Here is a 25,570-nt window from a genome sequence, read left to right on the forward strand (position 1 = left end):
GTTCAAGGCCTGAGGTTATTAAGACATTAAGACCAAGTCAATACACGACAGTTTTGTCTGAGCAGCTCTTGACAATATATTGACTTTTTTCACTTCCAATTTTAACATTTGCTCTTTCTTGGTCTATGAATTCCAAACCATGTCTTTCCTTTTAAGTAAATCCCTCCCTGCCTAGAGTCCAGCGATATGGGAGAGTAATTATGCAATTTTTTTAATTTTTCCAATTTTTAGCATTGGTCAATTCATAATTAAAAAACATTGAATATTATGTTTAATAAAGACATAATGCTACATTCTTAATGTTAAATAATTGTCTTAATTGTCTTCTTTTATCACTGATAATCTCCCTTATTCTTAGTGCACTGCACTAATACTACTACTACTACAACCACTACTACTACTACTACTAATAATAATAATAATAATAATGATAATAATAATAACGATAATAATAATAACGATAATAATAATATGTATGAATGCATTCATGCCTAAATACTAAATGAACAAGAAGTACTTTTGCCATATGAAAGCATGCCATAAACAAAGACATGTTGGCATGAATTATACTAGTCAGTCCGTAGCTTATTTTAATGTCCACAGAACACCAAATGCTCTTTGCTATTTTAAGTACTTACCACAGTAATGTTAAAGGCATACAGCAGGTCAAAGGGAAGAGCAGCAACCAAGTCCACAAAGAACCATGTGGTGGCATAGTGAATGCAAATGGAGCGTGACTGATACACCACCTGGCCTGACTGGCTGACGTAGGTGGTACGGAAATTCAGGATAATGTCTAGGAATGGAAAAGTGAAAATAAACAGGTTCACTGTGAAAAAACAAGCAAAAAACAGACAAAAGAAAACACGGTGGCAACTTAGCCCAACAAATCAAACTGAGGAAGGAAATAAAGACTCAATGACTTATTAAATGCACCATATCCCATGTTAACTGGCAGTATCATATTTACATTACATTTACATAAAAGTATCACATTTATTATCATCATAAATAAAGTTGTACTGGCCATTTTGCAATAACCAAGCCTTTGTGAGGTACATGTTTTTGCCATGTTTCTGAATATCACATTTTCCCCCAATTTTACCCAAGGTGCAGTGAAGAGAAACTTGATGTTAACAGCTTTCTAATGATTTAGATTAGAACCTGGGTAGGTAAAATATTATTTTGGTGTATTGCCAGCAAGTAATTCCCCATGATGATACAAACAAAGTTAGAAATTGTGTTCGAGTTCTACCGCGGTAACATTGTGGTGATAGCTTATCACTGTGATATTAGATAATGAGCAGCTTACGAGTTTATATGATCAACATGGAGAACGCAATTATACACACTCCTATGATGAGATAAAGACTTGAATTGAACTCCAGGGTGCTTCTCTTTGTGCATTATCAGGAGAAGAAAAAATCATGGCATCCAAATAGGAAAACAAAACCAAGGTTGCCTAGAACTGGAAGAATTTTCTGGGGAAATGGATGCCTGTGTTGCGCTTGTTGCGCTGTTAGCTGACCTGAACTGGTTGAATATGGTTAAAATGAAAACGAATGTGAATGGAATGCCTGCAGTTGCTTACCTATAATAAAGAGCATTTCTACAGCAATATCGCTGACAATAGTAGAGCGTGCAGCTGTGACCGTGTCATCATATGGTGTGAAACTGACGTTGTAGGGTACAGTGACCGCCACATAGAAGGTGGCCAGCAGAATGAGCCAGTCCCAGAGGGCTTTTGACACACTGTAGTGGAGCAGAATGAAGCGAGACTTCTGCACTGTGGCCACTTTGTACTCTGGTATGGAGGGCTTGTCAACCATGGTCTGTTGAAAAATATAAAAAAAAGGGGAGGTGTTTGGAAGGGTAAACAATTGTGTAATATTTCTACAGAGTTTCTAAAAACAGCATTCACAATTTACCTCTGTCTTTCATACCAACACACACATACACACACACACAAAACGAATAAGCTGCATAAATGAATAATTTGATCACCAGATGGTGAAGAGGTGAAGTGCTGCGAAAATAAATGATAATAAGATGAACTGCAGCGCCAGGATTTTGCAGCAACAGACAATATAAATGTCAACACCCTCTCTTACGCTTTGACCACTGATCATTTAGTAGACTGACTAACTCAAGTGAGACAAATATGCTGCTGCTTCTGGCTATCTGTTCTTCACAGCACACTATAGGCAGCTATGAACTGTCTACATGACAGAGTAGTAACAATGAAAATAGCACCTTATTACCAACATTGACGTTTAATTAGTTCATACATGATTTAACCTTTGCTTGAGATTCTCCCTCCAAATGCCATGAGTGACTTTAGTCTCAGGTGGTATTATATAATTGCGGCTGAGTTATTAAGGAAATGAAGGGACCCACATCATCAACGATGGAGGGCCAGTGTTGTGAAATGTTATGGTTATTCATTCCTCTCATTTGATTTTTTAATTGGGAAAATTGCTAAACTGTTAAAACTATGAACTGCTTTGGGGATTCCATTTAGCACATAATTAGTCACACTTTCCAAACACACCTACAGTATGCAGCACATAATAGCCTGAAAGAATATTTAAAAACTGACAACATTTTGGATAAAGGTCATTATGGCTGGAATCATTCTAAAAATGAGCAACTTTGTGGCCAGTAAATAGAGAAATTCTGGATTGCAAACCTCCAGGACCATCTCATACATGTGAAAACTGTACCTGTTTGGGTCGATCACCCGTAAAGATTGATGTTATCAGTGTATGACAACACCACAAGATATGTGTGTTTGCTTGCATGCGTGTGTGTGCACATGTGTGTATGTGCCTGAGAGAGTGTTTCTGCATGCAATTAAATTGTAACTCAAGAGGGATTTGCAGGTGAGTCTGTCACTTTGAGTACAGAAAAGAACAATTTATCTTAATTATTATTGTAATTTATTCATCATACAAAGAACAATGGTTGTTTAACCTGGTTAATGTTTTTGTGATTTTGTGATTCACCCTTTCAGGTAGCAGGGACAAGCTGAGGTTGAGGGAAAATCATTTGTTATTCACAGGTTGTCTGTATCTTCTTGCCAGAAACAACAATTTGGCAGGAACAACCACTGACTGCTAGCAGAACAGGATGCCTGACGTAAACACTTTTTCCTGTGGGAAAATGCTGGTTCATGAATGTAAAAACCTGCCGAAGGTGGAATAAAGCTCATGTTATGAACAGAAATTACTGTGCTAATCTTGCATCTGTGAACATGAAAGGCCAGCAAGATAATCACTTAGTAGCACGTACTGTACAGCAGCTTAGGGGAGTCAAAGAAGTGGCTCCCGAGCCCTGATAGCTGAATCTCTACATGATGACGTCCAGTGGCGTGCAGTGAAGTTCATGGCTGGTGAGCCAGCAACGCCTTTGGAGTAAGATTTACAATTGCAAAAATTTCAGAGTATATTTTCCTATCCAACTGGCAGCTTGCATACTGAATACTGGTAATGTTTCTCTTCTCTCTCTCGCTCTCTATCTCACTCTCTCTCTATCACACGCACAAACATCAAGACCAAGATTAAGAATAGAATAATTCACTTGAGGTCAATTTTTCATTCTTAAATACTTATAAGTTAGTCTAATCTAATTTTTTTCATTAAGCTGAAAACTATTTGTGATATTACCATTATTTGTACACAAAGTCCATGCATCAAGTACCTTGGGGTCTGCATTAACAATAAATTGGACTGGTCACACAATGCTGATGCACTCTGCAAGAAGGGTCAGAGCAGGATGTTCTTCCTGAAGAGTCTGAGGTTGTTTGGCGTCTGTAACAGGCTCCTTTTAGACCTTCTACCAGTCTAAGGTACCCGGAGCACTCTTCTTCGGTATAGTGTGCTGGTGGGGCGGTACCAGGACCGATGATGTCAATAGGCTCAATAAGGTAGTGAGGAAAGCCCGCTCAGTGGTGGGACTGAACCTGGACCATCTTCAATTGCTGGCAGTGGGGAGGGTGAAGAACAAACTGGGAGCTATCCTGGACAATCCTTCCCACACCCTGCACAATGAGCTGTGGCTGATTTACAGCCCCTTTAGCCAACGGTTCATCCCACCCCGGAGCAGAACTGAACGCTTCAGACGCTCCTTTGTGCCCACGGCCATCAGATTGTACAACAGAAGTCTGGACGGCACACAGCTCTGACCGGGCTGAGGTGAATCCGTGCTGCTTCCACAATCTCACTACCTCATCCAATTCCCTACCTCACCCATCCACATGCCATGCTCTAACTCTGCTATGTTTCTTATCCTTGTTGGTCCTAGCCTGCACACATCCCACCTTTTTTTAATTTATTTTATTCTTTGCTAGTCATTGCTTTTGTCATTCTATTTATATTGTCGTTTAGTTCTGGTTGTGTATTTTTCACCCTTACTGTTCCTTTATGTCCTTTATGTCCATCATTATCCCTGATGTTGTTGTTGTTGTTGCTGCTGTCTATTTATTCATGAAAGTCTACCTTCTGTCTTCTGTCTCTCTATTTATATTTATATTCACATTTATTTTACTTTTTGACATTAAGAATAAGAATAAGAACAACTTTATTTATCCCGAAGGAAATTGTTGTGCCAGAGTTTCAAATAAAACATAACAATAATAAATAATAATTGGAAGGAGGGAGAATAAGAAATACAAATAAAACTATAAAGTATCAAAGTCAAGGCTATAAAGTGTTTTAAGGTCTTAAAAAGTACAAATGAATATTCCCTTCGGCTGAAGAAGAGGAATTAAAAAGTCTGATAGCCCCAGGTAGGAAAGACCTCTTGTGGCGTTCAGTGGAGCTCCTTGGTGGTATCAATCCACAATTCAATTCAATTCAATTCAATCAATCTACAACTATAACTGATATGCTGCTGTGACAAGGGAATTTCCTCCATGGGGATCAATAAAGTTTATCTTATCTTATCTTATCTTATCTTATCTTATCTTATCTTATCTTATCTTATCTTATCTTATCTTATCTTACGAAGGACAGCAGACACAAGCACCTTCCATCTCACATGTGCCTATTCAGGTACAGCACTGTGCTATGTTTCTATGTTACTCTGCGGTTTCTTGTCCAATCAGCAAGAATAATTCTGTCACACATTTACATGAAAGACATTGCACAGGCTGAAGAAGGTCATAGTGTATATAATCATATGATAAATCTTTCTACAAACGTTATATTGTCAGCAGGATGAGAAACAGAAACAAGCATGACCCACCAAGCCCGGCTTGTGAGGGACTGCGCATCTTGAGGTGAGGTTCGGCTGCTGCACCTCAGGTTTCTGCCCTGATTTGGTTGGGAAATGCTAAAATTCAGAGATTCTTACTTGGAAAATGTTAAAATGATTGGAATCATACAGAAAATACATTTATAACCCAGATCTGCGGACATGTTGAAATTACTTTGTGTCACCTGCCTCCCCTTGACCACATGTCACTCATGTGATTACCTATAATTCTCCTATAAACAGTAGATTATCCATGGCTATCCATATGGCTATCTATATCTTATATGGCTGGCCATAAATTACAGCTGCTTTGTACAGGACAATTTTGACTCAAAAGAGTCTTTTTGTCAAAAATGTTCTAGGTATTATTTTGAATGACATCAAGACATTCATAGCCACTGTGAAAAAGAAAATTACTGACTGTCATTTATAGCCTTGGATAGTTTGAGCAATGTCAGCAAAAGCAAGGCCGCTTTTTTTCTCTTTTTTTAATTTGTCTTACATCACAGAGGTTGTGACACCCACCTGACCTTTAGCAACTAAGGCGGTCAGTCAAGCACATCTCCGTGATTAGAAAAGAAAAGCCTTGCACTGCGGGGACACATGGGACTGCATTTCTCACAGCTGCAGCTGATCTTTGCACTTCATTAACTCAAGCTCGGCACCCCTGCTTACCACTTCAACTACATTTCCCAGCCTGCTTTGGGCATCACTGCTGATAAGCGCTTGTCCTTGATATGGAAATAGATTCACGTGACACACGTGACCACGTGACACAAGTCACATAAGCACAGAGGTGTGAAAATGTGTGAAGATGTGTAGATATTAACATGTATTTTATGATTAAGACAGATTTACAGATAAACTGAAGACAACTATGGTATGGTACCAGACCAAGATGATTTAAACTGCGATGTCAATATTGGTTGCAGATTCAGCTTATAATTGTATGCATATTCATTTGACTAATGGTTTTAATATAAGGAATATACCAGGGGGTAAGGGGGCATGTATAAGTAGATTGTTGTATTTGATTATTGTAGAACTATTTGATAGTCAGAGCAGGAGATGTACAGTTTGAATGTTAAAATACCAAGAATGCGAGTGAACATGTTTGAAGTGGCTCTAAATCATTCAGCCACTATTGATTATTTTGTTCCCCCTCAGTAAAGTCAATTAATAGATGTTAAAAATTGTCTTGAAATATCTCTTGTGAAACGACAGCAAAAAACCCTTTTGTTTTGTTGGACAAAATAGTGCAACCAATTTTATGGTCATTGTTGGGTGAAGTATATCGTTATTCATAGTTTTGCGCCAATAAAGTCAAATAATTTTTCTGTCAATATATATGAGTCATTGATTACAAAATCTGCTGTCAAAAGTGAATGATATACACTGAAACAGAAACAACAAGATCCTCCTTATTCAAAAACAAAACAACGCTAAAACCTTTCTACAAACGTTATATCGGGGGCCTGTTATTTAAATTCCATCTATTATCTAATACCATCTCGTGACCCTGAGAGATTCCAACCAACAGCAGCCAAAAGACTAAAACAGCACAGCAATTCTTGCTTTCCCTTTACTTCTGAAGAAATGTCATTTTAGCAACACTAGCCGTTGAGACCTCGGACGGTTGCAAAAGATGAAACCTGAGCTGATTATCATGAAAGCCTCTGACATCAAATGGTTGTGACCTTTCACCAGTCGTCTCGCTATTTATTAAGTTCACCCTCAACCTGTCAGCCAAAGCTGCTGATCAGTTTAAATAAAGCTCCTCTCTGACAGAAGTCATAACATTTAACCCCTCTTTCTTGACTACTTTGCCATCATTATATCTGCAACTCTCTCTCTTCAGTCTGTTGTTTCATTTCCAACGTCTACCGTTGTTGCTTTACACAAGTACATACTGGTATGTGTACCAAAAATAATTGCCCATAACTATCCATGTCATCCAATCCAAATATATAAAATGACTGGTGGAATATATGGAGGGCTGAATCAAACGAATGAGCTCTGTATTTCAGAGCTTAGCTGAGCTTTCTGCTTAGCTGATCGAGTCATAACTTGACAACATAAAGCCCTGCAGGATGGGGGAAAGAAACAACAGATCAGTCAGAATGCTCTTGTTTGGCTGTGTTTTTCTCTCACAGAGTATTGCAGAAGCTGTAAAACACAGTAAATTCTCCAAAAAGGGGCACAGATATTGCAGTGGACATGCTTTTTTTTTTTTTTTTCGGAAAGGAGTTGACAACCATTCAGAAAAGGAAGGGCATCCTTAAGAATTACCGGTACCTAAAATTTTGAGCGCTAACTTGTAGCCACTGTCCCTGTATGAGTTTTTTTCCTTAATCTTTTATGGGTTTCTTATGATTTAATGATCAATGTCTTTTTTGTTTTTCCTTTTCCCAAGTATAGATATCACTCTTCCGTTTGCGTCCTTGGCTTGAAGGCTACAAATAGAAGTCTACTCAGAGCAGATCTGTCTGTGGTGTGGAGGCAGAGAAAGACAATGTTAGCTAACAACTACTGAGAGACAGAAAAGGGAAACAGACAGAAAAGGGAGAGTCGGAGGAGGCAACGAAGAGGAAGTATATATAAGCATTATCTTTTATAAGTTTTGTGAAGTTTGGTATTTTTGAAATGTAGTGCGGTACAGAAGCAAATAGTACATGGATGAAAATGCTAGTGCTAAGACGCTAACCCTCTACAGCTATACTTAAATGTTCACTGACCTGAATGTGTGGAAAATCCTAAGTAAACATTTCACCAAAAGAACGTTTCACCATCTAAAGTTTTCCCTTCTAGTGGAGGTTATTCATTCATCTTTTTAATAGTTCTGTTTTTTTTCCCACTTTTATTCAGAATGGAGCACAAGCTGAGTCATCAGACTGTGTATGCACAGACATGAATGTCAGTCAAATCATGTTTGATGGTACAATTTTTTATCCCATTGTGGCTGTCATATATATTACCGTGATATGTTAGCAGTTAAAATGACCATAACAAATCATATGATTATTCAGGGAGAAAAGTGAGCAATGATATTTTTTTTTCTTTTCTTCACTTGAAATCGATTCCACCTAATACCTTAGGTTAGGCACTGACTCTCAACATATGGCACACAAGTTTAAAAAAAAAGCATGCCATGTCTTCACATTCACAAAGCTATAAAATTTTTTAGAAATTCAGGAAATTCCTGTCAAGCTGCAGTGAATTGCATGACATCACACAAAACGATAACAGTACAAGCTGGAAAGTGTCCTCTGCATTACCAAATCTAATGTCAAACTGGAGAAACGAAGTCGAGGTTTGGTGACAATGATCAAGGTCAGGGAATTTTTTTATAGCTTTATGGCAGCTATCAATACACTTAATCCACTTAATGCTAAAACTGTGAGCACATTTACCATGTAGTTCTAATAGGCTCACAGTTATTAGAAAATAAAAACAGTTAAAAAGGGTTAAAAATCTTTTCTGCAGAGATGACGTGATGATTTTTATTTCCTGTCACAGTCATATATTAATTGCAATTAATGTTAATATTATAACAAATCTTAAATGTCATGTATAGACTGCAGTCACATAGTGTGTGTGTGTTTATGCACATCTGTGTCCGTGCATGAATATTGGTTGGTAAGACAATATTGTTAAGTAAGACAAAATTGCCATACACTGTTAAACATCCAACACTGTCTTACTTCTTGTTTTCTGGAGACAAAACAACGACTCGTTTAAATAAGCTGAAGTGATCAGTCTTGAAAATATTCATAGTGACCAGCTTGCAACGCCAGTGAACATCGTCAGCAAAATGGTCAGTGATTTATTCAGCAGGAATATTCTGAGAATTATGATTTATCTTTTAGGGTGAACATCATATATTTTCATTTAAAGTGTAACACTGATGTTTATACTTGTGGAAAAAGGCTGCGTTGGAACGGATTAACGGCCAAACAGACGTGCCAAAAATTGGCTATGGAGATGCTGACAATGCTCGACACTCTCCATGTGAAATGATCCATGTACTCCTACACAACACAATAAAGTGAGTTTAATTATGTATTGAATCAAAGAACTAATGCATTTTTGTGGCAAACTTAGATTCCTTTTTGATATATATTTTGACATATAAATGTAATTTTTGAATCCAAATGTTGCTGGATCCAGAGAGATAAGTGTTGTTACCAAAATTGTATGGTCTCACAATGGTTTTAAAACCATCCCTGATGTTTCAAAATATATTTAGCCAAATGTAATATGGTGTGCTGATGGTGTGCTACTGACATTTTGTGAAGGCAAGCACTGGATTTTATTATCTGTAATGTGATTTTAATGTCAAAATATGAAACATACTCCCACTCTTCCCTCATTTACATTGATTATCGGGAAGATTTTATCCCTGTCTACCGTGACAAGAAAATTACGATCTCAGTTGGAATCAATTAACACTTAGAAATGTTTTTTTCCTCAGTGGAAGTTGGAATGAGAATATGACATTTCAATCTTTCTGTGTTTGTGTGAAGAAGAGGTAACAAGCCAGAGCACCTGCTGTGAAAATAATGATCCCTCACTGTTTAATTTCACATTTCTAAATTTTTAGAGTGAGCCAAAGAGAAAATGTGCCTCACTCACATTGAGAATAGAATTTCAATGCTAATAATAGCAACTCTTATTATTCAATGTTTTCCTTCCGCTTTCCCTAAAGCTCTAGTGATCATATATTGTCAAATATCCAGCAGCATTTCTGCTGTTTCAGTTTGTGTGTGAGTGTATGTGTGTACTTGCTTGCGCGTGCGCTATTAGAGCAGGTGTGTGCATTGTGGGTTTGTGCACATTGCCCAGAGGACAGTGCGGTGTAAGAGGATGGGACTGGCAGCAGGAGGCTTGGCAGACAAAGATGTATCATTGATCCTGATGATCTTAACAGGATGCAGGTCAGCTGTCAACGGGTCAGGTTGTTTATTACTGCCAAGTATTAAAATAATATAATTTAGATGGCTGATACAAAAAAAATGTATTGTACATTGCAAACATGACCAGTGTCAGATTGATAACCATAAAAAAGAAACTTTTTATCAGAATATATCATAATTTTGTTTTTTAAATCCAGGGCGGCAATGTGGCGCAGTGGTTAGTGCTCATAACACAAAGGGCCGTGGTTCGATTCTGACCAGTGTGGAGTTTGCATGATGTTGTGAGTTCTCCCCGTGTCTGCGTGGGGTTCTCCAGTTTCCTTCCACAGTCCAAAACATGCAGTTAAATTGGTAAAATTGCCCAGAATGAGTGAGTGAATGGTTGTTTGTCTATAATTGTGGCCTGCGACCCTAATTGCGGAAGAAGATGGATGGATGTTTGAAATCCTCATATCTAATAACTCGTTTGCTGTATTTTGTAAATATTCTCACAATGTGAGATTTATCAAAGTCCAAAGACATTTCGCTCATGGCACGATACATACTCTTATTCATCAAACATATTTGTTAAAATTTGATTAAACCTTTCTTGCCTGCACAGTTGTTGTTTTTCCCATTTCTGTTAACTAAATTACAGTGCAAAATACAAACTGTGACATTTGACTTTTTGACTTTTGACTTTTTCCTTTTAATCCAGACTTTACGAGTTTTTTTTTTTTTCTATATTTTGTTGACAGAGGGAGCTGTCTAATACATTTTGGAATCATTTCTTCCAAAGATACAAAAAGAAAATACATTTTAAATGGTTGTGTTTCAATAAATATTGCAAAATATCCAAAAATGTAGGTTGTTGCTGTTCCTGATCAAATTCTGAAATAAGCCTCATGAATCTGCCAGACATACATCTTACAGGTTTGTGTCCAAATTCAGTTTGGTTGCAGAGGTTTGCAAGGATGGAGGGAGGCCATCCCAAAATGGCACTGCCAAAAAGAAAATCAGCTTGTGTCTAGTATCATAATAGAAGCTTGCTGTCATGAATAACATTGCTTCAAGTGCAACCCAACATTATTATTCAAAGTGGACACAGGCCTTTTTTGCTGAGCATAGCCAGATTCTGCCTCACCAAAACAAACAGCCTCTTTGGGTGCTTCAAATGCACTCTAGAAAACCAGATGAAGGCGGGGAATAAGCAGAGTGAAAATGAGACACTTATCTGAAAAGGGTTGAAAAACACTTGAAACACTATGGGATGAGCTCTCCTTACTAACATCACGTATTGTTTATTTACACCTAAACTTCATTTTGACCTGTTGGTAATTTAAAAATACATATAGCCAATGCAATATAGACTATTTTCTGGGGCTGGCAAGGAGTTAGCATATCTAGGCATCATCAAAAGTGATGATGATGATGATGAAGTGAGCCAACTTTCCATATGGCCATTAACCTCAGTGGTGATGTCACCCTGCACTTCCTGACAACTCATTTTTGTCATTTTAGAATTCTGTCCTTGCTATTTCCTTTTAAAACCAAAAAATAACAAGTTGCATGCAAAAACAACCATATTGGCATTATGAGAATCCCTCTATAGACTTAAAAATAGCAAACTCATATATGAATTTTCCACCGAGATAAGCCATGCTTAGAATCTGGGTCAAGACTTCCCTCACTCACATTGTCTTAGTAAAAGTCATCTTTTAGACATCATTGTTAATAATTCAGGGGGAAGAATGAGGCCGTTGCATGTCTGAGTAAGTCTTGGCAGGGTGATTTCTTGTCAGTGTGATGGCCAGTTGTGTATTACAAGGCAATCAAAAAAATCAAATCCTGCCTAAAAGCTTCCTATTAAATATCCTAGAATTTCCTATAAAATAACTAAAAGAAGTAATTTTCCTTAAAATAATAAAGAATTAACGGACGTGAAAACCTGCAAAATTAAAAGCACTCTACAGAAACTTGGACAATTTGGATTTGTCTATTTGTGTGTATTTGTTTCCTTTAACCAATTTAACCAACTCTACCTTTGAGGTAAGGTAAATGTTTGGGGACATTAATGGCAGTTTTCAACAGGTGATTCATGAAACAGCTGAACCAGGAAGTACAGACATACTCACACTGCCCAGGTTGACTTCTCCTTTGCCTCCTCTTGAAAACTGGCTGGTTAGCTGGTACAACATGGTGCGTCCACGTTTCCTGGCCTCGCTGAAGTGAGAGCTGCTCTTCCTCCGATGCCTCTTGTCCTCTGACACTGTCAAACAGGCAAGAAACTTGATGTGAGCCGGAGTCAAAGTGCAAGTGAGGATAACAGTGCCTTTTGATTATCCAACACTGTAAGGCTTTCACATGAAGTGCATTTCGTTGCCCCCCGAATCAGATGTGAAAATAACAATCTTATACTTGATGTCCAGGTGAAAGGAATATAGGAAGATAACAATCTCCAATTCGCCTGATGTTGCTTTAGGTATTTGCACGAGTGGTTGGGAAAACATTGTCTAAGTTAAATGAATGAAAGGGAGTCCAAACAAAACTACCACGTGGAATCAATGTGACAGTGATGAACACGAGTGCAAAGAGAAAATGAAAGGTGGGGGCCAGAGAGCAAGCCCTCATAAATCATGCTGAAAGTAAGTAAATTATGTGAGTTTATAAAAACAGGGCATGTAGCCTACCCTCCTTTTTGCTGTTGTTGTGACTTTTTCCATGACAGTCGGTGATGTCCTTGAACGAAAAGAGGAACAGAACCATTTCTCCCTTTTCGTTTTTGATGGGCACGATGTCCAACAAACACCAGAAGGCTATTCCTGTAACCAAATCAAAATGATCAATTCAGAGCAAGACGTTCATTTCATGATTCTCTCTACCCAGTTTGGAGACTGCGAGACCGTCGTAGTGAAAATGATCAATTCCGATCTGGTCATTTTTTAATACCGAGCCCTCCGATTTTCCACATCAAGTTTTAACTGAGGCTGTTTGTAACTTATGGCAAGGCTCCTCTAAAAATGTACCACAAATGAGATACTTTCTGTGAGGTTGTGCAGAGAGAGGATGAAGAGGTGGGTGGAGGCTGTTTGGCTTTAACAAGTCAGGCAGGGAAGAGGCGCCAGAGGTCCAAGACCTCACCAACCCAGTTTGCTCATTAGCAAGTACCACCAAAAAGCTGTTACACATCTGTAATTGTCCCTTGACTGTTTATGTGTATTAGCGATATATTGTTAAGAGCACAGAATTGTTGGAGGAAACAAAACATTAGTGCTTTTTTTTCTCTGCTTGATTGTGTTGAGAAAGAGGAAGAGGAAGAGCATGCCAACATTACTCTTGTGTGTTAGGTTTTGGTATGTATATCATTAATGTTTATTTCTTTGTGCTCATTATTCATATTTTTATGTGATGTCGCTGTCTGCTGATTTCAGGTGGAACAAAGAGGAGAAGAACAGAAGAAAATGCTTTTAAATTCAGTACAGCCATGGTGAGTAATTAGTGATTCACACTTTAAGTCTGCAGGTTTGAGACTCCATTGAGGGAACATAAATCCCTGTGCCAATCAGAGGAGCTTAACCAGGGTTATATATTCTCTTCCATGCATGACATTGTATTCTGAGCGCAGTACTTTGTCAGAGGGATTAGTTAGACACTAGAGTTGGAAGGATTGAGTTATATTCAATATTTTCGCTACTACCATAAAATGAGTTCCTAGTCATTTAACACAAACACACATGCACACACAAGCATGTGAACATATACACACACACTGTGTTTGTACAGAACTTCTTCCGCATGAAAAAATGATTGGTTTTAGAAATATGTAAAGGAGTATGAAATGAAGCATGATGCTCCAACACAACACATGTTTAGCACTTGTGGTAGATCCACACTATCAGACGATTGTTGTGATTCTTTGTTGTGATAATTTTACGAACTTGATGGGAAAAATGTGTCTATTAATCACTGGATCCAACATATTTAAAGGGTTTAGCCCCATGACAAAACCTTTTTTTTTTCCCCTCGCCAGTAGAGTCAATTAACCATCAAGATTGTTTTGGTGGGGGCTATCATGGATATCATTACAAATAATGTCTGTCTCCTTTTGAATATTACCTGGTGTTGGTCTTACTCAAAATATTAACAAACAAACAAACAACCAAATGCTGTCAGGCATTTTTTAACTCAATTGCAAAGTTATGTAATGGTGGTACATGGGCATTAGGAGTGTACATAAGAAATGTAGATCAATACACTACAGTGCAGTCTGGTGGGGAACTGAAAGAAGTTTTAGTTTTTCCCGTTTGAATTTATTTTACAAAGCCTGATTAGATAGCGATGAAGGAGGGAGATCTGCGTGACATGTCCCTTCAATGCTTTTTATTACGGTGAAAATTAACGATTCTCTGAGTACCATTACTCCATATTTTCAGCTTTTTTTTAAAGTCAAACAACAAAAAGAATCTAACATTAACAAAATCCAATAAGTTCTATAGAAGGCTTCAACAGCTTTCCAACAACCAAACTAAAGGCACCAAAAACCAAGAGACCCATTTTACAGCAGAAATTGTTTCAATTAGTAGAAATGATCTGCACCATTGAGATCATTGAGATCGTTTCATAGAAACAATTGTTATTTTTATGAAAGCAGACTCTAATTGTTTGTCTCTTTCTCAAAGGACGTCACCGATGTAAAAGCAAATATTTTGTTTCTCTCTGTTTTTAAATACCTCTTTGTTACATCTTAGCCTACAACCCAGAATTGTGTAAAAGTAAAGGATTCCATAAGTTCAATGTCAACTCAAAAGTTGAAAAATTTCCCCCGGATGAGGAGTTTCATCACACCTTACACTTGAGCACAGCAGATGGAAGAAAGTTTCTAATTTATAACAACGGACTCACCGTTCTTCTTGTAGAAATGGACCTCGGCCTGGTACTCGTCTCTGCTCTCCAGAGCCTTCTCCATCTGCTGGGCCACGTGCTCACTGGTGTCAGACCCATACAGGAAGCGGCAGCTGCAGTTCTTCTGCATCACCTCGGTCCTCGTGAACCCCGTCAGTTCGCAGAAGCCATCTGAGCAGTAGACAATGGGGTAGCCACGGTGGCCCTGGGCGTTACCTAACAGGAAGTTACTGTCTGCAAGTAGAAGGTGAAGAGCATGATGGTGACAGCTTTTCAAGGATTTGGAGCTGAAAACACAAATAAGTTGCAGAAAATACTACGTGGAGACTTTTTCCCTGCCAGAAATCTGTTTGGATTTTGTATAGAATCTGAAGTTTGGGTTAATGAAATTAAAGACTATTTATCCCTTTGATTGTGTCAAAGCTTTGCAGATTTTGTTCGACAGGCAAGTTTACACGAATCAGTTTGCTGTTGACTCAATTTTGAGCCAAATTCATTCATGAGTCATGCTGCCGGTGGCAGTCAGTTGCCACCAAGGGAGAGCTGGTGTTGTAAGCAGCAGAAGAAGGCAAGATAGAAAAATAGCTGAGTGGGGTTGTTTGCAGTGAAGGTCAGTGACTGAGATTCTCAAATCACTTTTCATTTAATGGATCGGTATAAATGAACTCATGCAGGACTTTTGACTCAACAATTTAAAATTGCACTTGAAAATGTTGTGATTTTCTAAATTGGTTATAAAGCCAGCATAAATAATACAAAGTGCAACAAGTTTGTCGTCATTATCATTTCATTCCAAAGCATTTTAAATATTGAACTTTTCTGTACACAATAAAAGCAACAAAATTTAGTCACAGCTGAAGCTTTAACAATTTAAATTCAAACCATATTCTATTTTAATCAAATCTTGCTTTGACATTAATGTGGATATGGTGCAAAGGTTTAAGTGTCCCTACTATGAAAAATATATAAATCTGCACAACTAAGAAAATATTTTTCTCATGATAATAATTTAATGTTTATCACAGATTACAATGGTGTCAGTTCAGAATCTGACACAGTTGAAATATATATTTTGTGTTCCTAACAGTTTGATTTGAAGATGGTTCTCTATTCAGTAGACACGTCTCTGCCTTGAAAACTTGAAGTTCATTCATGAGAATGGACTTCCTTGTGAAGTCAGAGTAGAGGATATTCTGTATCCAGCAGTTTAACCTATGAAATTAATAACATTTGCATATATTGAATTTTTATTGAGGAAGGAGTGGGTTGCTTGTTTGTTTTAATACACAACGTTGTATGACTAATGTATGTGGGGATTATATTTGGCTTAATTAAAAAAAAAAATACACATGAAAGCATTAAGATTAACAAAATGTATAATTTGTTTTATTTGAGTTGCCCATTAGATGGTCTCAAGTTTTCAACTTACTATATATATATATATATATACACACACACACACACACACACACACACACACACACACACACACACACACGTATATATATATATATAGAGATAGATAGATAGATAGATAGATAGATAGATAGATAGATAGATAGATAGATAGATAGATAGATAGATAGATAGATAGATAGATAGATAATATTTACTATTTAGTATTTCATCTATATATATATAATATATAATAATTTACTATACATAAATAAATGCATATATATGCATATACGTACAATAAAATATTTTCGTGTATGTATGTTTATGTATATGTGTGTGTGTGTGTGTGTGTGTGTGTGTGCGTGTCTAATATAACACTGATCCTGAAGGTACTAAACTGTGCTCTGCTCACATAAAAGGAACATCGCAGATGAAAAAAATGTAATACAGCTCCATCGCGTAATGAAACTCCGAAGTAGCTATACATCTAAATGTCAGACAAAGGTGTTGGAATTTCAAGTCAAGAGCAGTTGGGTCTCTCCCTGGATATCACATGAGTATTGAATTACAGTTGGGCTGCTCTTTTTGGCACCAGAAGTACCAAACAGGCGCATGTTTCCAGAACCATGGACAGCTCTTCCGGACTCTTCCTTCAGCAACATGTTCAGTTTTGTCCGCAGAAACTTCCTGCATCGAGACATTAGTTCTTGGACCTCAAGCTGGTAACTTCAGGTTGCACTAGTTAAAGGGCTGTGTCCCTGCTCTGCATGCTCACACCCCTCTATCCTGGTGACAGGTGTCATTTGGGGTCACATTTATACCGGTTGTCGGATGCTCAGACCTTCCCGCTGCAGTAAAAAAACAATTGCTCTGCCACAAATGGTCCAGCAGTGCTTTGAAATACAACCAAATAATCATATTTAGTACCTTGGGTTCACCACTTTCACGCTTCAAATGAGATATTCAAATGTGGTATCTGAACTTACACCTCAAAACAAACAATATGATCTTAAGAAATGTCTCAATATATCTCAACTTCAGAGACCGTATTTTATACAGTTGTAAACCCATGTATTATTTAATTCACTATAGTTAGAGAATGCACTTTCCATCTACTTGCATGAATTGGCACAAAACATTTGCAGTCATCAAATCCTGTAACAGTAGTGAAGTACGTCGCTGGAGAGAAATCAGCTGACTGGACCACTGCCTTTATAGGCCCCAGATGAGCCCCACTGTGCAGGTGTTTGGCTTTGCTATTTTGCAGGCTTAGCCGTGTCCTGTAAACTTATATTTCTCACCTTTCTAAAGATGTTCAACTATGTGTCAAGGGCGAGGAGTTCAGTCTATTGAAACTGGGGCTATTAGTACTAGTAGTAGAGTTATTCCAATGAGTGATCTAATAATAAATACACTGAATTGCATCAATAGAGACTAAAAGATTAATTATAAACAATGAACAATGAACCTTTTTACAATTTTGTAAACAATCATGTTATTGCACAACTCAAAACTTCCAACAGTTCAAGTACTTAACAAGACAATACAGTATATTCAAGGACCTTTTATAAATATATTTTTTTTACCAATTTTCTATGAGCTATCCACCACTTGAAAACTGGTCAACCTGTCATAACTTGAAAACTTTTAATAAGAAACTCAGGAAACAGAGCAAATAACATCGAAAATTGCAGCTGGATTTCTCTAACGCTATCAAAGAAGATGATATATCATAATATTTTATTTAGTCATAATTTCACAATCCTTTGTGAAAAATCCACCAAAATCCATTGCGGAAGTTCAAGCGTTTCCTCGGCAAGAGTATCGCAAGGAGGAGTATTAAGCATGATTGTCTGTTCCACACAACCTAATTGGCCAGAGGAGGAAACAGTCCACGGGGGAGGGAGTCTTCTCTAAACTGTGACAACATTACCAGGATGTGCAATAGTTGTAATTTAACTTATCATTGCAGAATTATAGAGAGAGACAGGCGTTAGATAAGTCTGTTGTCAAGCAAAGTGGTTTTATTCCCTTGCTTGCCTTGATACTGTACTTTCAGCACAGGAATCTGAAATATGTTCTGCTTTTTACTCCAGCACTTTTTATCATGTATGAAGAGTCACGACTCTGGAAAAAAAAAAAAAAGGGTACTGTGGATCTGTGGAATTTTAGATCTAAAAAAAAACCAAAACAATCACCTCAGATATGGAAGAACACATATAACGTTCTATCTGGTTGAAAAGAAAAAATACAACCATGCCCTCTTTTTCATGATCTATAAATTCCACGCCCCGCTGACCCCGCAAGCCTACAAGTGCTGCAGAGCAAGTGCATTCATCTCTTGGTTTTATATAATATTTACCTAAGAATAGGTGCCTCTCCAAGTATTGCTATACTGGCCATTCAAAAAGGTCACTGACAGGTAGCATCTTTCAGATGCATGTTTTGGAACCAACCAGCCTCGATCAAAAAAGGATTGTGAATTCCATAGCATGTGATAGTGAAAACATTTGTATTATCATATGGCCCCTTATACACTTATAAAAACACACAATATTGCAGAGACCCCAGTTTATTACCGACACCCTAATCCAAACACTAAATCTGGCCAATTAACATCCCAACCCTGAACCTCGGCCAGGACACAAAAAAATTACATTTTGCTGCATTGGGACAGGAAAAAATGGCCCCATTAGAGCGGCTGGTTTTGTCAAGGTCAATGTAAATATAAGACAGCCACTGAAACTAATTGAGGTTTTCATGTTGACTTTATTTCCTTTTCATTTTATTAAGCTTTCGTGAGAGTAGAATAATAATGTAATAATGCAATGTGATAATGTAACGTCTTCATATTTTCAATAGGATGATTCAGATTAGTTCACATTAGATTCACATTAGTTCTTATTCCTTACCTCCTTTCTATCAAATGTCAAGCACAAAAGATGTAAGACAAAATGAAACCCTTTTTTGGTAATCCTGAACATCAACGCGCCAACCTTTTCAGTCACAGTGTGGATACACAAGCTCCTGCTAGTGTGTGTTGGTTTTCTCTCTCTACTATTCTAAATCAAATATAGATATATTGTCAGAGAAGCAATATGTTAAGCAAATGTCTCATTGCCTTATTATTATTGTTTTTATTTGTTTTTTCAGGATGAAAAATATAACACATAGTCCACTAAGTGGATACTGACTCCATCTCCATCTGTGTTTGGAGCACAGAAGTAAGAGAGGTGATAAAATTCTCAAGTAACACAGCATGGGACCAATTAAGCATATTTGAATAAACAAAAGTCCAGTCTTTGAGCTGATCTTATCAAATTCTACATGGAGATACTCTGAGAGAGACTTCACAAACCTATCTTTTTGCGATGAATAAAAGCAGCTCCCAAACGGACCCAGTTGTTAAACAGGGTTCTGTGAGTTTTGTGACAATGCCTCCACTGTAATCCTCTCAGGAATATTACTTCGAGTGGCTGCACCAGCTTCCTTAATTACACATCTGCGCTGACTCGCTACAACTGTAATCTGACATGATGATGCTCTTTGCTCTTGCCACCAACAAGCAGCCAGCATCGTGCTCATGTCACACATGTTTATCTTTTGGATGAGGGTTTGGGGGGGGGCAAAGAATGATAAACTCATACAGTTGGCTACCATTCACAAGCTAATTACTATCCAGATCCATGTAATTGGACACAGATGGGTGCTGAAGCAAGGAGAAGTGGACTTATAGTGGAAAAGGTTGCCGGCCTTTTATGGAGGCAAAAGGAAGACTTGACAGAAATCGTATCTTTTTGCTGTTTAAGTGATTAAAAAGGCCATTATCATCAATGACAATGATGGCCCAGAAAACTGAGACAGAACTTTTTTTTTTATCCCTACGTCCATCCATGAGTACTTTTTTGTTCCTGATTAGACTTGTCTTTTTCAAAACATTTTGAATCCATATCCTTATAAAGTCTAAAATGTGGGACTAAAAAAGGGATATCCTATCTTTATTAACATGATATGATGAGAAAAAACCTGTATTGAGACACCACGTAAAAGCAAATGTGAGTATCTGTCTGTTTTCACATTATAAAATGGGTCTGTAAGATAACAATCACGCATTTAAAGGATTCAAATTTGGTTGATTAAAAAACTTTTAAAACATACATAAAACATCTATGTGGCAACTTTGACCGCAGGAACTCAAAGGCATAACTAGATGAAGTATTTAGCTATTCATCTACCAAGTAGTTCAGATCAGCATTGATTTGTTTTGAAAATACTGTTTAGAAAATTATTGTTTTATTTACTGTAAAGGCTGGCAAGGAGGTTAAAGCACCTGTGTTGTGATGGGAATAGAAATATGCAAAGGTAATGCATTGGCGCACTGATAAATGTGCAGAACTTTTTCATAAAGCCAAACACCCACATATACCCACACACACCCACACACCCACACACACCGGAGTAATCGGAGCTGTCAACATGGTGCAGCGGCCCTGCACATTAAGAGCAGATTTAGATTCCAGTGTCTTGCCAGAGATCAAACCGGCAATGCTGCAATAATCAGATGATCGTAAGTCTTAGCCCCTGTCAGCCTGGTACTAAAACACACCTGCCAATGATGAAGATTAATACAGGGGCAGCCATATAACTAGTTGAACCGTTCACAGATTCCTGTCTGATCACCGCAGCCACTCCAGGCCTTTACAGTCGCCCCGTTCGGACGGTTGATCAGCTGCACAACAATCAGATCCGCGAGGTCCAGTGTGACAGTCGTTGCCGTCTCCTCTTTGGTTCTTCGACCGCCTTTTAACACAAAAAGGTGTTCAGGGGGAAAAATAAACCTGTTTCTTATCTCTGCCTGCAGCTTCCCTGTGCATACGCTGCCCCACGGGGTGAATCGCTGCTGTCACTTTGAAAACGCTGCTGGGGAGGTTGTGAGAAGGAGCTGGCAGCGGCGGGAGGAGGTGGTTGTAAAGGACATGATTGTACACTGTGACATACACACGCACACACACACACACACACACACACACTCCGCACAATGGTGGTGGAAGGAAATTTAGAGCGTTAAGGTTTTAACCCGGGTGACATCGCAAGTGGCCTTGCTGATGTGGCCTAAACTAGAATACAGTTCCCGGGTAGCGATTCCGCAACCTAATGCCAGCCTTTGAACCACGAGAATCGCTATTCAGCAATCAATAGCCGGTCCTCACAAACATTTCATATCGAGTCAGCACACAGATGGTATATTGAAAAATGTTAAACACGCGAGTTGGAAATGACATAGTGCCTTCGGGGATGAAGAACACTGACATTGTTGCGAGGCAAATTATGTGAAAAGATTACTGACAACTTGCTCTGACATTTTTCCTGTACCGGAGGGTGTGATGGTAGGTGGGCTGGTGAACGCGGTTCTATATGCTACACATAAGTCATTTTCTCTGCTCAGGAACTGTTTAATTGAAATCAACTTGAAATTGCTTTTCAGTATTGATAATCACCTTGAAATTGCTTTTCAGTATTGATAAATGTTACTCCTAAGGTCAAGCGCAGCCTCGTTCGATAACAGTGAGCGTGAACAATTCTCACCCGGAGTCAGAGATTATACTTCTTTAAAACCTCTGACTGCAAGAGAAGGGAGGACGTGAAGCTGTGCAATAGAAAAGCCTGGAAGACCTTTTGTGTTCTTTCACGGACTAAATGTAGAACTAAATGTTTTGCACAGATTGTATGGACCTAAAATTCGAAGATGTATCGAACAGGCGTGCGACAAAATAAATATATTTACATAACTATATTGTCTCTGCATATTTACTGTCTGGGATGACACGCTCGACACAGTATGACATTTTGACAGCGTTGCTGCTCAGTCAGCGACGCTGCTTTTTTTGCTGATGTAAAACAAGTTTTTGACAGCTTGCATTTACTGTAAGAGAACAGACGGTATGTGAAACTCGTGTTTTACTCAAATAGTAAATGACATGGCAGGACCGCGGTCAACCTGGTCGTAATTAGAGTCTTTGAATAACTTGCAAACTCCACGTAGAAAGGAATCAATTGAACAAAATAATTGAACCTGCGGCTAAAGTGCGAATAACCCTCAGCCACAGTGCTGCCCTGATGAGTTACATGCTAAAATAAAACTGAAATAAAGTTAGTTAAATATCATTTACATCCCATTTGTTTTAAAGTTCTAACTTTGTGATTACCATACTTAACCCAATGATGAACTTCAGTATATAATGAATGTATTACTACATCATTATAATACCACTTAACGCTTTGTTTTAAAAGTTGAATATACATGAATATAAAGATAACTTTTACACTGGATGTCTCCTGCTTCCAGTCAAAGTCTATTCTCAGCCACTGAGCCAGCAAAGGCTTGAAGGTGCCGTAAATGTGTTGAACCACGGTCACCTTCAATATATATGGGATGTCGGAAATCTCGCTCTTAAGCTTAGCGAATCAGATTTCCAGAGGAAGAGGAGCACAAAGCAATGTTACGCCACATTGAAAGTCACTGAATTTTTCAAAGAATTGCTTTGCGTCAGATGTTATTCTTCACAGTGATTTTAAAATCATTGACCTACAGATACAAAAAGCACCAGTTTTGAGCTGTTAGGGCTATAAAAATTGAACTTTGAGTTTGACCTTGACATACATGCTCAACAAATAGTCTGTAATGGTTCATGTAGGGCATACTGCATTTGAATTTAGCAAAAGTGGAATAATTGTAACCTCTGAGATAGTTCAGGATGGTGCGAAAAGGAGTTTGCAGCTGCACGACCCAAAAATGCACCTTCATTTAGGATGTGCCTCTCTGACCCTGACACCAGCTGCCTTCAAAATGTCCCCGCAAAACAAGTTCAAGTGTGTCTGTTTAGCAGACCATCTTTCCGAAAAGACCAAAGTCTTCAAGCATCCTCCATGTTAAGTGGTGGGACCCTGTCGCCCGGGCAACGGGAAGGAAGCTATTTTGAGCAGTGGGCACTTTGCCACTCCTCTAGCCACAGCCACAGCCTTGAGATTGGCTTGAAAACTGAAAATTGGCATGTTTCAAAACTTGAACCCCGCTGCTACCAGCATGCTCTCTTGATCATCCGCTCTGAATTTGCGTTATTTGTTTATTCATTTTAAAGCATCCTGGAGTAAAAGAGCCTCCGGTCTAGCACGCTGAAATAAACGGCTGTTTGAAAACTGTTTGCCGCAGCGCTTACTTGGCACCATGATATCTTACTCCCAGCTTAGATCGTATTGTATTTGTCAAAATCGGTCGCTATAATTCAAACGCTGACTTTCACCGGATACACGTGACACCGAGGTGAAAAAGTTTAACACACAAGTCCTCCTTATCTGTTTGAGTGCACCGATGCATTAACCTGGCTATTCTCCGGTGAATTAATTGGGAATAAAGTGTGAAAATGCTGTTGCTTAGAATACAGAGAAAAGAGAAGTGCTTCTGCCTCGTTCTCTGTTCAAAGGGAGGTCAGAGGAGAGGCTCGGCCAGGGACCCCGGAGTTGTCATCGTCTGGCTCGAGGGCCGTGCATCATAAGGCCACGACCCTTCTGCTCCTGCGGCAAAACTGTGAGCTATTTCGTCTTATAAAATATCTTACTTTGCATTTTCGGCTCAACTCAGTTGAGACGTTACGACGGCTCCTCGCGAATATTTTGTTTGTGTGTCTTAATCTCCTGAGAAATCCTCCAACCCCTCATTAGAAATGCACGGCTAAGATGTCACAGCCTTAGTTACACGCCTTATACATATGTTACACAGTATATCATGAGTTTCCCTGTGTTTATATCCCGCTGATGGTAGTCCGCAAGTCCGACTGAAGCCGAGCTCGAACGCTAACTGTGAGACGTCTGTTCATTCGCACTGCTGCGACAAGCAGAAGGAAAGCAGGCTGAATTAACAGGCACAGAAACACAGACGTCCCCGTGGCACTTATTTACAACAAGCCATAACCTCCCCAGAGGTGGCCCACCGTACAAAACAAGAGACACAAGCCCAGCAGAAATGGCATTGATGCCTAATGGCTGCCAGGGCCGGTTTAAAGCGAACTAAGTGAAACAAATGTGAACAGATGACATCACTTCCAAAGGTCGATTTTATACTTGGGTCTTATTGTGAAAGTGCAACGAAACTTTTTCCAGCATCTCATAGCTCACAGCAGCAGATGTGACTTCAGTTAGACTGTTTGTGTTTGTGTTTGTGTTTGTTTTGTGTGTGTGTGTATGTGTGTGTGTGTGTGTGTGTGTGTGTGTGTGTGTGTGTGTCTTTTAATTTGGCAACAGATGTATTAACACATTTTCTGGCAGGACAGGGAAAGCAAATCAGCATAATTTCCAGCCAATCAATGCCCAAAGTGTACTAAATCTACGGAGTCATTTTCTGTGATTATCAGCCTACTTTAAAAAGCTAAATGTTTTCACTGATTTACTCGGTTTTTCATTTTCTCACATCTATATTTATAAGCTCACAGGCAATGAGAGGGAGAGGATAAAGGTTCCCTGTAAGACTCCAATTGGGGACACTGAAGTCACATGGTCAGGGACTTAAATCTCACGGCACATTTTGTACTTATTTTGACAGCATATGAGTAATCTGTGTGGAAAAAAACTCTCAAATGCCAGAATAATTAAGTCTCGAAGTCGTCGCACTTACGGGTCCCGTCGAAGCGTGTAGCGATGGTGTCCAGGAAAGTGTTCTGCGGGGCCAGGAGGCCCTTCATCACCGGCATCTTGACCCAAGTTTGGGACGGCCAACTGCTGTTTGGAGGTCACACCATTCCAGAGGTATCGCAGGGGGCTTCCAGGGGCTCTTGGCAGGTGCAGGAGACTTTAGTGGTGAAAGTCCACCGCTGGTTGCGGGCACGCACATTTAAAAGCGGCCACCCTTCTTCAACTTATGCCTTCTCTAAAGACGGATGTGGCTTGAAGAGACTTAAAACAGATCACTACCAAGAAGGCAGAGGTTTGGAGGTTGTTGAGTAGTCTGGGTTAGGAAATAAATCGTACCAATCGACAGCAGCTGCTTAGTCAGCAAGGAGGTATCAAGTCCAGGTGACACTGACATCCAAGAACCCTCGGATCTGTCGGCCCAGCTGTTGCTTGCCTGTGCC

General features: G+C 38.8%; 1 protein-coding gene across 1 annotated transcript in view; it reads right to left on the bottom strand.

Moving 5' to 3' along the window:
* kcnh4b (potassium voltage-gated channel, subfamily H (eag-related), member 4b) overlaps positions 1-25,570 on the bottom strand; it is a 41,553-nt gene extending 15,983 nt beyond the window's left edge. The window contains exons 1-6 of the mRNA XM_086139670.1: positions 25,114-25,570; positions 15,048-15,281; positions 12,836-12,967; positions 12,281-12,414; positions 1,592-1,832; positions 639-796 (exon numbers count right to left, since the gene is read on the bottom strand). Of these exons, the coding sequence (XP_085995796.1) occupies positions 639-796; positions 1,592-1,832; positions 12,281-12,414; positions 12,836-12,967; positions 15,048-15,281; positions 25,114-25,189 (975 nt within the window). The 5' untranslated portion in view covers positions 25,190-25,570. The remainder of the gene's footprint in view (positions 1-638; positions 797-1,591; positions 1,833-12,280; positions 12,415-12,835; positions 12,968-15,047; positions 15,282-25,113) is intronic.

The sequence above is a fragment of the Fistularia commersonii genome, chromosome 32, assembly GCF_037954325.1.
Source record: "Fistularia commersonii isolate RoL2024-O1a breed Wild chromosome 32, RoL_Fcom_v1.0, whole genome shotgun sequence".
Taxonomy (NCBI): Eukaryota; Metazoa; Chordata; class Actinopteri; order Syngnathiformes; family Fistulariidae; genus Fistularia; species Fistularia commersonii.